Source organism: Pezoporus wallicus, unplaced genomic scaffold (genome assembly GCF_028554395.1).
Source record: "Pezoporus wallicus isolate ANWC-B61680 ecotype Strahan unplaced genomic scaffold, APGP_CSIRO_Pwel_v1 contig_8088, whole genome shotgun sequence".
In the NCBI taxonomy this organism is placed as follows: Eukaryota; Metazoa; Chordata; class Aves; order Psittaciformes; family Psittacidae; genus Pezoporus; species Pezoporus wallicus.
Window position 1 is genome coordinate 763,390 of NW_026642341.1, and position 15,523 is coordinate 778,912.

The following is a 15,523-nucleotide window of genomic DNA, read 5'->3' on the forward strand; positions in this document are numbered from 1 at the left end:
GAAGCTGTAACATGACTGATTTTCATGGGAACATTCAAAGCCACTTCTCACTGAAGGCAATTTCCCTGAATTGTCATCTTTCCACTATTTCAGCTGTAGAGCTTTATAAGAATCAGTTACAAGATTCCATGGCTGTTGCTTTCTTTCCTGGGGGAGCCATTTTTCACTCTTCTTAACCAAAACCCACCCTTTAAATACCCCCAAAATTGCCAACACCAAGCTGAGTTCTCAGTCCTTTCAGGAAACCTTCTTTTATTTTTCTGGCTACACCTTTTAGCAAGGAAGATTTTATCCTGAAAATGTCAGGTTTCCTGAATAGCTTAAGGAAGGGCTATAAATAGGAATGCACACGTATGCATGCAGTGAGTAGCTACCACACCAAAAGATCATGCTCTGTGTTACAGTAAGTATGTACTTTCAGGGGTTAAAGGGGGAAGAAATTTGTTTCCAACCTACTGCAAATGCAGGCAGTGCATCCCCCAAATACTGACCTTACTCCTGACCCTCTAAGAGACAGTCCCCATGTATACAACCTCTCATGCTGGGAAAGAGTGAAGCAATGGAGAAGAAATGGCACTGGCAACTGCTGAAGGGCAGACTGCAATTTTACATGGCAACTAAGAGGATGTGTAACCTAGGAAGTGCAATTTAAACTCAAATCCTCTGGGATTAGAGGAACTAGGCTCCAAACATCCCATTAAGGACCTGAATTTGTATATGGAAGTCCACTATATTATTACTCCTGGCATCTAAATAGAGATTTAACAACATTTCAGGAACAGTGGCTGAGAAAACTAGCTAGCTGGAAGCTGCATCATCATTTGTCCCCAGGACCGATGTGCAACCCACATGGGACTTCATAGAGAACGTGATTACTAGACTACACCTTACACTGCTTAAAAAGACACTTTGCTGCTTAAACATCACCTTCAGGCATGGCTTACCAAAAGGACTTCAACAGCCTGAGAGTGTTTCTCCAGCCAAGGAGCTGAAGATATTGTAGCCACCTTTTAAATGCCTCTAGGACTGGAATAGCTTATAACAATGTGACAAATGACAGGAATACTGGGTGAGTTTTTCCCTTCTTTCCCTTTAAGGGCAAAATATTCTAAAACCTGGCAATTCTAAGAATTAGGTCACACACAAAAAACGTACTGTCAAAGGTGAAAGCCAACATCACCAATGGAGTGCACTTACGAGCCTCCAGCTGCCCACCTGGGCAGTTAAATGCAGATATAAATATGCAATTTTAACTTACATTTTCAAAATCACAGAATCACAGACTGGTTTGGCTTGAAAAGGACCTTAAGCTCATCCAGTTCCAACCCCCTGCCACAGGCAGGGACACCTCATACCAGACCATGTCACCCAAGGCTCTGTCCAACCTGACCTTGAACACTACCAGGGATGGAGCATTTACCACTCATCTGGGCATCCTGTGCCAGTGCCTCAGTACCCTCTGCCTTATACCTAACCTGAACTTCCCCTGTTTCAGTTTGAACCCATCACTCCTTGTTCTATCACTACAATGCAAGTTTGCACAAAATATGTATCTGAATCACTTCAGTTTGGATTATGGAACAAACATGCTTTAGACCACCTTATGTCAACTAAAAGCAGGAAAATTTAAGTGCCAAAGCTGGTCATAGAATCACAGATTGATTTGGGTTGGAAGGGACCTTAAAGCTCATCCAATTCCAACCTCCCTGGTCCAAGACCTTAAATTAGGTTGCTTGCTCCTACTCTCCAATGACAGCGTGGGTCTTTCTGCTGTTTGACGGTGGTTTGACTTTACACGCATAGGAGGAAAAAAAGAACAAAAATGAAATCTTTGTTACATGTCTCTGCACACAAAGGCTTTGAAGCTGAACTCCCACATGGTATCAGCATAATAAGCAGCATTTCATTACTAGGGATTCTAAAGCGTAGCAGCTTTTCAGGACTGGCATAAAAAGAATACAAGTTGTGGTGCTTTCAGTCTGCCAGGGGACTGAAGGGGAACAGGACTTACTACAACATTATTAGATGCTGCCACTCACAGCTTGCTACAAGAGACAGCTGTAGTAACACCTCTTCCATGAATGTCACCTGCAAAAACAGCTCTGTAGAGCATTCCACCCAAACCAACGTACCAGCAAATCCATTATCACTGTGCAGCCGTGATTCTGAACACAGACTGATCTGTTTGTCTCATCTAAGTACCTACACACCCTGGAGCTACCTGGGGACTTTACTGTAACTAGAGCTCTTAAGCTTCCTCTCCGCTGCAGGGCTTACTTGTAAGAGCAGGCTACACATCTCCCTCATGGCTTTCCTGATTGGACAGATCAACTGCAGATAACTCAGCATACACTCGTGCTCTCAACTGCTCTGCTGTGCTTCTCCAGCACCCCAGAATGAGCTGTACCATCACTTGCTTTCACACAGCTTGTACCCTAATCCCTTCAGCATACTGATTAACTGACTTGTAATTCTGGGAGCTTTCCGAGTTCCTGTGAACAAGAGCTTTCTGCTTTCCAGAAACAGACAGCAATTACCTACTCATCTGGGGCTCTAGATAGTTCCTTAGTTTAAAAATCCACCTCTGGCTGTATCCAGCTGAACGCACAGGGGGTTAAAGCAGTTTTAAGTGCAAGGCTATTGCCACCTTTATTTTTACAGTATCATTGTGAAGGATAGAAGAGATTTATGTAAGTCCAAAAGGTTTGTTAAGTTCCTTCCATTTTGCTTAGGCTCTTCAGAAGTACTCAGTCATTACTGTCCCTGCCCAGGGCAGGGGAATTGGAACTAGATAATCTTAAGGTCCTTTCCAACCCTAAACATCCTATGATTCTATGACACTAGTACTTTTCGCTGGATAAAAACCTGGCTCTGTAGGCAGGCCCAAAGAGATGCTGAAAGGAGCTGATTCCAGTTGGTGGCTGGTCACTAGTGGTGTTCCCCAGGACTCAATACTGGGGCTGGTTCTGTTTAATATCTTCATTGATGATCTGGATGAGGGGATCAAGGGCACTCTCAGCACATTTGTGGATGACACCAAGTTGGGTGGGAGTGCTGATCTGCTGGGGGGTAGGAAGCTCTGCAGAGCGATCTGGGCAGGCTGGATCAATGGGGTGAGGTTACCTGCATGAGGTTCCACAAGGCTCTTGGAGGTCATTACTGCTGAGGAATTACTTTGGTCCTAGACACACAGCACGAAATCTTTAAAAAACCCCAGCAGAGACAAAGGTGCTGGTCTAAGTAGCTGTGATAGGCTGGGGATTAAGCAAGAGACACAGAAGATGCAGCTACCTGGACAACAGTGGAAATATCTCAGTATTTTTAGGAAGATTGAACTTCAACTGCAGGATGAGATGTTTCTGTGCAAAGACCTGAACTTTACTGAGCAATTTCAAAACCAGGATCTTCCATTACTTGGAACAGATTTGCTTGTGATACAGACCTAGAGCCTGACAACTGCACTGAGAATAAACAAGCGACACACAACACAACTGCTCACCACGCACTGACTGATACCCAGCCTGACCCAAGCAGTGATCCACCCCTTCCATGCAACTCCCCCCAGTTTCTATACTGGGCATGATGTGCTATGCTATGGAATATGCCTTTGGCAAGTGTGGGTCATGTGTCCTGCCTCTGCTCCTTCCTGGTTTCTGGTGTCCCCCCTCACTGGCAGAACATGAGTCCTTGATTCAGGATCTCACTCTTTCAGGGAATGTTCTGTATGTATTTTCACATGTAAGAAGGGACAGGAAAGGCAAACATTTCATTCCTGACAACCTTCAGGCACTCTGGTTCTCCTGGTGTTTTTAACACTTGGATTTTCATCCCTTTGGAGCAGAGGGAGAGAAGGAAAAGGAGGAAGAGTTCTAATTCACCTTGACTTCTCTTTGGCTTCAGCTGCTGAATATGCACAGAATCATTATCAGGAAAGAAAAATCTCTTTGTCTCCACTGAGACTTGAGCAGTTATATGGCTGGAGGGGCAAAGGCACTGTCATGAGGCATCACTACCCAGGAGGTACTGAAGTATCTCTATGTAGTTGCTCACCCAGAAAAGCTACTCAGATTGCTGAAGTCCTTTCAATGAGCTGCGCCCAAGGCAATATTTTAGTAGGAAACTGCCTCTTTAAAAATTAAAAGGAGTTATTTTTGCATCATTTGACTTGGATTATTTTAAACGTGTTTCATTATAGGTCACCTGCGTTGCCAGAAACATAATGAATTTGCAACTGATTCTCTTCAGCTTAATTCCTTAAAAATACAGACAGCTTTAGTACATAATTCCTTACACAGACACGGGACAGGCTGCAGTACATGTTCAAAATATTGCAAGGGTTAGTTCTGTTCTAGTACAGACAGGTAGTATGTAACCTGCACAGACTGCCAAAAGTGTATCAACAAAAAATGACTCCTTATGTAGTCATGGGTTATCGCCTGGCTGAAATTACTGAGAGAAACTTATTTATGAAGTCTTGCCATATCAAATCCCATCTACCCTTTGTGAGCCAGCTGGAGTGATGACCTAAGAGTCAAGTTACATTTATGCCCAAGAGAAAGTCGGTATCTCTTGCTCACGCTGTAGTGTAAGAGCTCACTGGTGTGAAACCTGCTTCATTTTTCCCATTCGACCATCAATGTGACAGAAAAAGGCAGTGTCAGCGAGGAGATCTAGCAGTGACATGTTACACGACATGTTGGCCAAAGTGAGAAGCTGGAGGGAAGAGGAAAGGAGCAGAACTCACTGGTGATGGCAGAGTGGTTTCTTGCACCCACGCCTTTTCCAAAGCAAGTCTTTACATTCAGTCATCATAAAAAAGAAATCAAAAAAGCATTTCTTCCCCTCTGTACCAGAAAACGCTGCACAAACCCACACTGAGGATTCCTACATGACCATAAAAGCATCTTTTTCTAATCTTAGTGATAGATGCTGAACCTATAAACTGAAACACACTCAGCCAGCACTGGTGCTCCACTTTCTGCTATTTAATAAAAGTGCCCGTACCTTCTCTTCTAGGACCATCTCCCATTTCACATGATCCTCTAAAGCAGCCTTTTATATTCCTTCTCCACACATTTGGTGTGCCCAACATTACCATGGTCTCACCAGCAGCAGACGACAACAGTAACAGCTCCTTACCTTAACAAGAAGCACCTCCTTTGATATACTCTAATCACATTCATTAGTTTTCCCATTCAGCACAGGATGGCCAGTGATCATCCTGTAGTCTGCTGTGTGTTTTGTCTGGAGGCAGGGAGAGTAGTTGGGCTAGACAGATTATCATTGAGAGATCCAGGGAGAACACTGCAAGATAAGACTTAATGGCTACATTCCGCTGAGCTCGCCAGGAAGTAGTGTGACTTTTGGAAAGGCAGAGAGGAATTAACTGCAGTATTTAGGTATAAAACCTAACTGACATTTACCTCAAGAGAAAAGGAGAAGGAAAGAAAACTGACCATGGAGATACTGCAGATGAAATTAGGGCAGGAACTGAACACCCGAGACAGGGGGAATGTTTGGCTCTCATTTTGCAACAGATCTTCTCTCTTTTGAACTGGAAAACTTTCAGTGATAGCAGCACACTATCTTGAAGAAGCTTCTCTATTTTAATCAGGCTTCTTTTAGCACCTGCTGAAATCTCAGAGCTCAGGATTGGCTTAAACACAAATGAAAAGGGCCCTGTGGCATGTATTCCTTGACAACAATCTGTTCTCCTCACCTCATAGAGTGTAATGATGCCATTTGTCTCATTTGGAGGCTTCCACTGAACATAGATCTTCTCTTCAAAAGGTCCTCCCTGGATGGATTCCAAGGGAACAGGTCCAGGAACTACAGGGGGAAAAAAAAAACCACCAAAAATCTGTGTGAGAAGCTCCCACAGCTCCAGCTGCACACGCATCAGAGGACACCAAAAAGCCACCAGACCCGAACTCAGAGCTCAAAATAGCTAAATAGATATAATAAAAACCCCACAAAGCTCAAGGCACCATTATTGCCAAGGTTTGAATCATATGAAAGGCCTATTCTTAACCGCTGGGTCAAATAGGAACACCCTCATCTAACCACTAAGTGATAAATAAAATCATAATCCATGAAAATATGAAGCTAATTTCAGCTCGTCCTTATTGAAGTGCAGCACAACAGCAGCAGGGAATTAATGTGTCCTTCTCCTCCCACACAATAAAGTTCTATCCCCCTAAACAGCCATATTGCACCTTGGCATAAAGATGCTACTGGGCTGCACACCTTTATCAATATGAAAGATTGATTTCCTCAGCAAAGTAACAATGCAAAATTTATATTCCATTATGGCTACAAGGCCAGCTAAAAAATCCACCTACTCAAGCAAAACTTGAATGCTGTGGAAGGTAACTAATAAATGCACTCCCAAACCTGGCTGATGAAAACCCTGTTCATTTTTCTGAAGGATCTGCCATCCTCTTATGTCCCCCGGATGATATAATGGGCTGCAAGAGCCACTTTCAACAGGAGAAACTTAGGACAGCAATTCCTTCCAGCTCTGGCACAGGAAGAACTTCTTCTTTAACACATTAGACAGAATGGAGGCTTGTCATCTGTGAGAGTCCTCGAAATAGCTCAGATGGGATAATAACACTTTAAAGCTTTCCATCAGTACTTCCGGAAAACAGTTCTTTTCTATCCAGAATGGAAGAGTTAGCACTGGATGAATTTAGCTTCTGAGACATACATAAAATACTACATCCAGATCAGTATTAAGAAAAGCTACAGTGTGGAAAAGAAGATGCTATAATTCTTTTTATGGGACAGTGATGTGCATGCACAAGAAAAATCAACAAACACCAGAATTACATTTGCCCATATCATAGAATCACAGAATGGTTCGGGTTGGAAAGGACTTTAAGATCATCTGGTTCCAACCCCACTGCCGTGGAAAGGATGATGCTCTGTGAGTAGTTCAAAACACAACCTCAAGGCCAGGCTGAATGTGGTTCTGGGCAACCTGAAGATGCCCCTGTTCATTGCAGGGGGTTGGACTAGATGAACTCTGAAGGTCCCTTCCAACCCAAACTATTCTATGATTCTACAGAATTAAAGCTACTGCTGTTTGGTAACTGCTCAAACTGGCATTTGTCATTCCCAAGCACCCTGGGGATCCTCGCTGTTTCATTCCACAGCTGTGGAATGGGATTTACACTTACAAATACTGTGTAACACACACTATCCAGAGAATCCATTTGTAAGCTTCATGGGGCAAAGAGTTATGTTGTTATTTACAGCTTGGAAATATTAAGTCTTCCTCCCAGAACAAGCAAACCCAACACAACTCACCATCCTCCTCCGTCTGCACAACCAGCTCCTCACTCTCCATTTTACCCTCAGGGTTTGAGAGGGCCAACCGCAGCCTGATGGTCATGAAGGGCCGGAGACCTCGCAAGGTGTAGTGGGACGAGGTTTGGATGAGCTCCTCTGCCTCGAACTTTTGCTGGTTAAACACATACTGGTACTGGACGGTGAGATTGTAGCTGTGGCAGCGGGTCACCGCATAGCCAAAGGGTTCCCACTGCAACGTCAGCTGCCGGGAGCGGATATCAACCACCTCCACGTTCTGTGGTCCATGGACAGGATCTGTGGAGCAAGCAAAGAGGAAAAAAAACTCATTAATTTGACATTAAAAGAAGTCAGCTATCCAATAATATGCTTCCTGTCAGAGCATTCGAGTATTTCACAGCTCTGAATGTTCCTGTCTTTACAACGTGTAAGTGACAGGGAAATGAACGTCAGAGCCGCAAATACATACTGGCTCCTGAGTTTTCCCTGAAAACTCCCCTGTCACAGGGCCTTGAATCAGTGGTCATGCTCCTGATTCCTGTGAAACTGCACTGATTCCAACAGTGGCAGCATGAGTCCATCAGGTAAGTGGTGTGAAAGTCACACTTGCTTCATTCTTAACTAAAACAATGGGGAGCAGAAAACAACCAAAAAAGCCCCCAAACCAAACAAAAAACCCCTAAGCCCCAGAAAGGTAGGTGATCCACTTGGAAGTGCCCAACTACCTCGGTGAGTCCAGCCCTAGTGATACAGACACATGGAAATGGCTGCCAGAAAAGGGATGAACTCGAGACTCAGCTTTCAATTTAGCTATGTAGCTCCTACATTCTCCTGCCTACCCTAAACCCATTCTGCTCAGAGACAAAAGCACGGGAGTGTAAGAATCAGGATTAGGAGCCTGACTGTCAGACTTCCAACATCCCAGTGTACTGCCACCTCCATTTGCCAAACCCTTGGATGCTCTGGCGACGGCACATCCGAGTAGATCACGCTGTTCCTTGGGTATGTTCTGAGTCATCTCCACCTTCTGCCAATAAAACTTTCCTTTCAGATCCTATCAACGCCTTGGCCCCACCAGCTCTTTATCATCCCTTCCACAGTATTTGACTGAGGTACAGCTGAATATTCATGTGGAGGAATCATTTTCACCTGCTGTTCCTTAACTTATTTTTAACAGCATAACTCAAATGTCCTTTATATAAAGCATAAATGCATGCGCTGCTAGACAGGAGGATATAGAGAATGAAGGATGAGTAAAACCAGTGTCTGAAATCCGTCAGATGGTAGCAATATTACCCATGTCATCGTTTGCTTATCTGACATTTCCTCAACTTGCACGGCTCATTTGTTTTTTTGGCTCAGTATAGATCTAAGCAAGGGAATCAGAAAATACATCATTTGATGGAAATTTTCCTGATTTCCAGCACAATTCAGTGTTTCGCCTATTTCTAATATTCTCTCATAATTTCAACCTATGAAAGGAACAGAATGTTTCATGGGAACAAAAAAAGTCATAAGGCCTCCAGAATGCTACTTATGCTTCTTGGAAAGATAACTGAAGTGAAAAAAAGCCTTCCAGTAATTCTTGAAACTAAAGCACCCACAGCACTGACTTCAATCTACTAATGCATAAGCAGAAAATACACTATAATAACCAGCATATTCTGTATTACTTCCAAGAAAACCCTAGTGAGTGGCACTGGAAAAATAGCTACCTTGAAAATGAACAGAATTCAGAATCTTTATATAGATGCAGCCACTTTTGAAACAGGATGGATATGAAAGGACCAGTGGGCTGAAGCAAGCAACTGGCTTAGGATTCCATATCAGTCATGTCAATTCCTTGACATAGAAAACACACCTTAAATGAGATTCTTTAGTAGTCTGTCAAAATAATCATAATTTAGAAATTAGAAAGTTTGGATGCATCAGTATACACACATATACTTAGCATTAGGTGATAATTATTCTTTGTATTATAAACTCAATGAAAGAACCTTTCTATAGATGACTTGGATTGATAAATAAGGTGAACAGAAGAATGACTGTGTGAAGTCTTAGCCTCTGAACCTATACAGGTAAGCACAAACCTCCTTCCAAGCTATATCGAAAGGCAAGAAAACCAAGAGCAGATGCAGATGCTCATCCTTCCAAACTCTACACAAAGTAATCCACTCAAGACCCCAACACAGAATGTGGTTGCGACAGGAAAAACATTTCATGCCAAGACAAGGATGTAGCTGAAGATGGCAATTAACCTCCAGGTTAATGCTACACTGTTCTTTAAATTACAGTTATTTTCTTTAAGTCAGTCATGTTACAAAATGAAAGGGTAATTCGAGGGTGTTTGGTTTATTGATGTCAGATGCGCTGACTTTACTAGTGGGTAAGGAACAACTCTGATTCGGCATCATCTCACCAAGTCAGATGTCCAAAACCTGGACTATGGAAGAACACCTGCAGTTTTTAGCTTGCTCATCTCACATTTGCCCTTTCCTTTCACACCCAAAACTGTAAGTCTTGGAGGCTGTCTTGTATCAAACGGTTTCTAATTCTACTCAAAATTTATTGTAAAAGACGCATCCTGAGGCCTTTCTGGGGTTTTGCAACACAACCTTTCAATAGAGTACCCAGACTGCAGATGAATTTAGTTCCAAAGCAAGAAGCTAAAATACAGATCACAAACATAGTCCAGACCCCACTACACAATCACAGAACATGTCGCATTCTCCCAAGTACTCTGTTCAATAGCACTAAACTGTGAGATTTTTCAGTCCAGTCAAAAAAAATGAGACCATGATGCTGTACAGATCATAGTGACAGCAGGATGACAGAGGGGAGACCAAGATGAGCTCTTAGGCAGAAGCTCTTCCCTGTGAGGATGCGGAGGCGCTGGCACAGGGCGCCCAGAGAAGCTGTGGCTGCCCCATCCCTGGCAGTGTTCAAGGCCAGGTTGGACACAGGGGCTTGGAGCAAGCTGCTCTAGTGGAAGGGGTCCCTGCCCGTGGCAGGGCTTGGAGCTGGATGAGCTTTGAGGTCCCTTCCAATCCAAACCAGGCTGGGATTCCATGAAGCTCTCCCAGGGATCTCCCAGCTGCACTCTCTGTTCTTAGCCCAGGGAAGCAGATTTCTGACCCAACAGTGATGTGCAGTTTTCAGAGACTGCATTTTCTGCCATCACAATTTTAGAGAGAAGTTGACTTTTATGGCCGGTTTTCCTTTTTTCCTTATTGTAACAGATCTCCTTTTGTTCACTGCAGCCTTCTTGCTCATTGTGCAGTCAGAAAACCAAAGGGGGACTTAGATAGATAGTAACAATTGTGTTTGCTTTATAGCCCTCCATCAAGAGAAGAACAGAGAAGAAAGGCAGCAATGGAGAAACCCTGGGGTTTGAACATGAAGCTCAAGTTGAGCAGTGAAGTTAAACAGAGACAATTGTTGCCCCCGGGTTAACTATCTGATGCAGGAGCGTAATTGGGAAAAGTCATTGCTGTCACTAAAGACAGCACAGAAGGTGTCCTTACTAGTCTGAGTCCTCATGTCCGTGTCTCCTGACCTATGGAGAGCAGGAGGCACTTTATTAGCTGTGCAGTTGTCCACTGATTGACCTGGTTTTCCCAGCAGGTTACAAAGACTGCAAATGCACAAACAGAAGAAAAATGAGTGTGGCAAGAGCTTTGTGTGAGCCCTCAACTGATGCCTTCTGATGGAGAAAGAGTAGGAAAACAGGTGTGATTCCTGCCTTCTCCTCAACACACCCTTACATAAGCTCATCAGCCAGTCACTCTCACCAGAACAGGCCAACACCCAGGTAAGGTCCCCATCCCTTTCTGCTAGGCAGACTGGGAGAAGACAAGGACAAGACTAGGTGTGTTGGTAGCTGATAATGAGACCAAAACTTGTGTTCTTCCAACTACCAGCATGGTAAGTCCTCTCTCTGTACCCCAGAAAATACTGAAATCCATTTTAATTTACAAAATATAAAATTGGTATCAGAGTAGGTTGAGAACTTCACAGAATATTTCATTCTCGTGACAAATCAAGACAATGGCCACTTGTCAAACAACAGCAGCTAAACTCCTTATGATGGTGATTAGGATAAACCTTGTGTTTTCCAAATACATTGCTCTTGTTCTACAGCTGGAAAACCAAGCAGTCGTTTCACAGAATCCCAGCCTGGTTTGGGTTGGAAGGGACCTTAAAGCTTATCCAGTTCCAACCCCTGCCACAGGCAGGGACACCTTCCACTAGAGCAGCTTGCTCCAAGCTCCTGTGTCCAACCTGGCCTTGAACACTGCCAGGGATGGGGCAGCCACAGCTTCTCTGGGCACCCTGTGCCAGCGCCTCAGCACCCTCACAGGGAAGAGCTTCTGCCTAAGAGCTCATCTCAGTCTCCCCTCTGGCAGGTTCAAGCCATTCCCCTTGGCCTGTCCCTACAGGCCCTTGTATCAATTATTTTTACAATTCATTGTACTTTTTAAACAATCTGCCTGACAATGCCTCTCCTCCACGCTTTAGATTAGAGCTGAAGCCTTCCCCATCCTCCTTTTATTCTCTATTCCTCCTCTTCCTCCTCAAATTTCCACAGATGAAACAAGCCAAGGGAAACACCTACTCCAAACCCACAGCAAAATAAGCAAAGCAAAAGCGTTCAAGGAGTTTGCATTAAATCCACAATTCTTGCGTGCCATAAAACCACCCCTCTAGAGTGTGTGCTGTTCACTGTCGGGGATCCTGACAGAGAAATTGTTCCATAAACGTCCCACATCCTATGTCCTATACATGGACATTTCGGGATGACAGACAACCCTGTCCATCCCTGCAGTGCTGCGTGGCTGTCTGTCACAGAGCTCCTTTGCTGAGCAGCATAATGCACACACCGCTGCCCATCACATTTCAGTGCTCTTGAACGTACTAGAAATGCCTTTTCAGACATGACAGATAAAACCACTGATTAAACAGAATTCACTGGTCTTTCAGTGCTGTAGAAGTGTTTTGGCTTTATCCTTTTATGCACAAAGAACATCACCCTAATATTTGGATCTCATTTTTAGTTTTTTTTTTTAATGAGTTCAGTTCTCATCACTTCTCCAAAGTCAGTGCAGACAAGGCTGAAAGCAGGCAATTAGATGGAAAGGCATGTTCTGAGAGACACTGCAACACAGAGAAGGGAAAAAGGAAACTGACAATAAAATCACTGCAGAACAAACAGCCTGTTTGTTGAGATACCTGTAATCAACTAAATCCCAAGTCATACCCAAAGAAACAGGTGTCATTGAAGCTGATGAACTCAAATCATAGAATCACAGAATGGTTTGGGTTGGAAAGGACCTTAAGATCATCTAATTCCAACCCTCCTGCATGGGCAGGGACACCTCACACTGAACCATGTCACCAAAGTTATTTTATGGCATTCTCTGAGCAATGAAGAAGGAGGCCTGCCATACAGATGAATCTGTTATAAAGGATGAAAGAAGTCAGAGAATGGAATATATGCTTAGGTAAGTCAGGGACTGAGATCAGTTAACCGAATTATGCAGTACCAGGCTGGGCTGGGTTGGAAGAGAACTTAAAGCTCATCCAGTTCCAACCCCTGCCACGGGCAGGGACCCCTTCCACTAGAGCAGCTTGCTCCAAGCCCCTGTGTCCAACCTGGCCTTGAACACTGCCAGGGATGGGGCAGCCACAGCTCCTCTGGGCACCCTGTGCCAGCGCCTCAGCACCCTCACAGGGAAGAGCTTCTCCCTCATGTCTCTTCTAAAGCATGCCACAGTTATGATCATTTTACTTCAGCTCACAGCACATCTGCTTCATTCTTTGATTGATGTGGTTTTTGGTTTACTTGCAAATTTTACTTTGAATTCTGCACTGGAAGAAACCCAAGATATAAAAAAAATAATAAAAGGGAAAGTATTTGCTAAGTTACAAATCTCATCAAACATCCTGTGACCTTTCAGTAAGCTCCCAAACGTGCCTGTTGCTCTCACAGACTCAAAATCCACACGCTGGCAGGTACCTGAAGTCACACAGAAATCACTTCCCAGGTCTGCTCATGCTCCCTACACCTGGAACAGAGCCCCAAACCTCTATTTGCCAACAACCGCTCACTAATGAAGCACAACTGTCTAAAAAGGTATATTAGCATCTGCTTAAATGGATTTCTTTGTCATGATGTTAGGAAGTGGTGAAATGAAAGTTCTCTTCCCGTGTACCTAAAACTGCTGTTCCCTAACCAACTTAAAAATAATAATTTAAACCCACAATAAAGGGTAATGACTGGTTTTATTAAAGTCATCTATCACGGATACCCAGAGCCGTGGCACTCCATGGCTGGGAACAAAATGTACATTATTGAGCATTTTGCTGATTAAATACAAAAGCATAATTAAATATGCTAATGAAAGTGAGATTTCGAACCAGGTAAACTTGAGGGTTGTGTGAAGCACAAGTAAAATGTGGGGTTTTTATAGACTCATTTTATTACGTATAAATTTTAACTATTTATTTTCCTACCATGCACGTGCAGTTATTTATATTGCCTCTTCCTCTGTGTACAGTTGCCAGCTTCAACTGGAGTAAGTGAAAGAGATCAGAATAACAGAGAAGCTAGTTCCTGACAAAAGAGAAATTATTGCCATAGAAATAAGTAAGGAAATTAAAATAGGAGGGAAAAATAGAGGCTCCTCCACCCAGTCAGGGTCTGTTGAACTGTTCTGAGCAGCAAAGCAAAGCACCGCTCTTGCAGATGGGCTTTCTCACATTTGCAACTGTGGCTTCCATTGGGTAATCTGCAAGAGGAATTCTCTGTGTTCCCTCACAATCCTGACTTTCAAAAGCAAAAGTAATAAATAAATATCTCCAGATCCCCTTGCAGCTCTAGCAGAAGCAGCTACCAGTTCATGACACATCAGCTTTGAGGGCACTAATGAAATATCCTCATTGACCTAAATCATTTTTCTCAGGTTCAGGAGCAGCAGTAACTCCCTTTTGCATCACTGATGAGGAGCTTTATGTGGGGAATCTCTGTATGCTGGGCACTCACTGATTCCATGCACTTGATGACACTGGAAGGGATTTTTGCGGAATCACAGAATCCCAGCCTGGTTTGGGTTGGAAGAGACCTTAAAGCTCATCCAGCTCCAACCCTTGCCACGGGCAGGGACACCTTCCACTAGAGCAGCTTGCTCCAAGCCCCTGTGTCCAGCCTGGCCTTGAACACTGCCACGGATGGGGCAGCCACAGCTTCTCTGGGCAACCTTAAAGCTGTTCCTAAGTCATGCCTAAAAGTTGGGAAACAGCTCATTTATTCACATCAAGATCTTATACTTGAGAATGGGTTTTTTCTGGGTGAGCTGAGGCTCTGGCTTACTGCACATAGAAAGAAAAAAAAAAGAACTGAAACGGAAAAAGGCAGTGTGTTTTGTTTGCTGCGACTATGGTTTGATTCTCTGCTGCCATGGCTTTAACAACAAGGCTAGAAGGAAGTAGATGAGTATTCATGTGTGAAAAAAAGCCTATGTTTTTAACAGAATTAGGCAGCTGAGCTCATTTCCACCCCATTAGGATCTGTCTATGAGACAGTGCTGCCAATGAAAGTGCAAGAGATTAGTTTTCCCCTCACTAGCTTAAGCAATGCTCTGGGCACCAAATACAGATCACAACACTTTTCAGGGATATTGCAAAGCTCATGCAGGGAACTGATCCAGATCCTGCCTTTCAATTTCTCAGCAAAGCCATTTCCACACAAATGCACCACTGTGCCCTGAAAGAGTCTATTTGGAAGTGGAAAGAGGAGAAAGGAGGTAGATGCTTATTGGAAATCCATTTGCTGGAAGTGAGTTAAGGAAAGCTGAGAGTTTCTAAGAAAAGATCTGTTAATATGTCACTGAAACATTCTAATAACTCCTGCCACAGTCTGGCACCACCGGGCCGCGAGCTGTGACAGCATTATGGGGAGCCACACTGTTTGTTCATTTAATATACCACTGACTTCACATGAAGAAAATACTGTTCCTAATTTCATTTTCCTCTAATATTCCTACGCAGAACAAGTGCTGAAAAAGCCAGTTCGATGGCTGGTTGTCCTCCAGCTATTAATGATTCCCTTCTGTTCAGAGCAGAGGGCAAGAAAGAAGGGCAGAGAAAAAATAGTTCCTGCTTTGCTATTAAAATAACACTAATCCTACTGGAGATGCGTTAGCATCTGCTCCCT

At 43.6% G+C, this 15,523-nt stretch overlaps 1 protein-coding gene across 8 annotated transcripts in view; it reads right to left on the minus strand.

Moving 5' to 3' along the window:
* The window catches only part of PTPRT (protein tyrosine phosphatase receptor type T), a 277,331-nt gene that overhangs the window by 155,538 nt on the left and 106,270 nt on the right, over positions 1–15,523 (minus strand). For all 8 annotated transcript variants that reach the window (XM_057428931.1, XM_057428926.1, XM_057428924.1 and 5 more), the window contains exons 6-7: positions 7,312–7,608; positions 5,720–5,829 (exon numbers count right to left, since the gene is read on the minus strand). In XM_057428931.1, the coding sequence (XP_057284914.1) occupies positions 5,720–5,829; positions 7,312–7,608 (407 nt within the window). The remainder of the gene's footprint in view (positions 1–5,719; positions 5,830–7,311; positions 7,609–15,523) is intronic.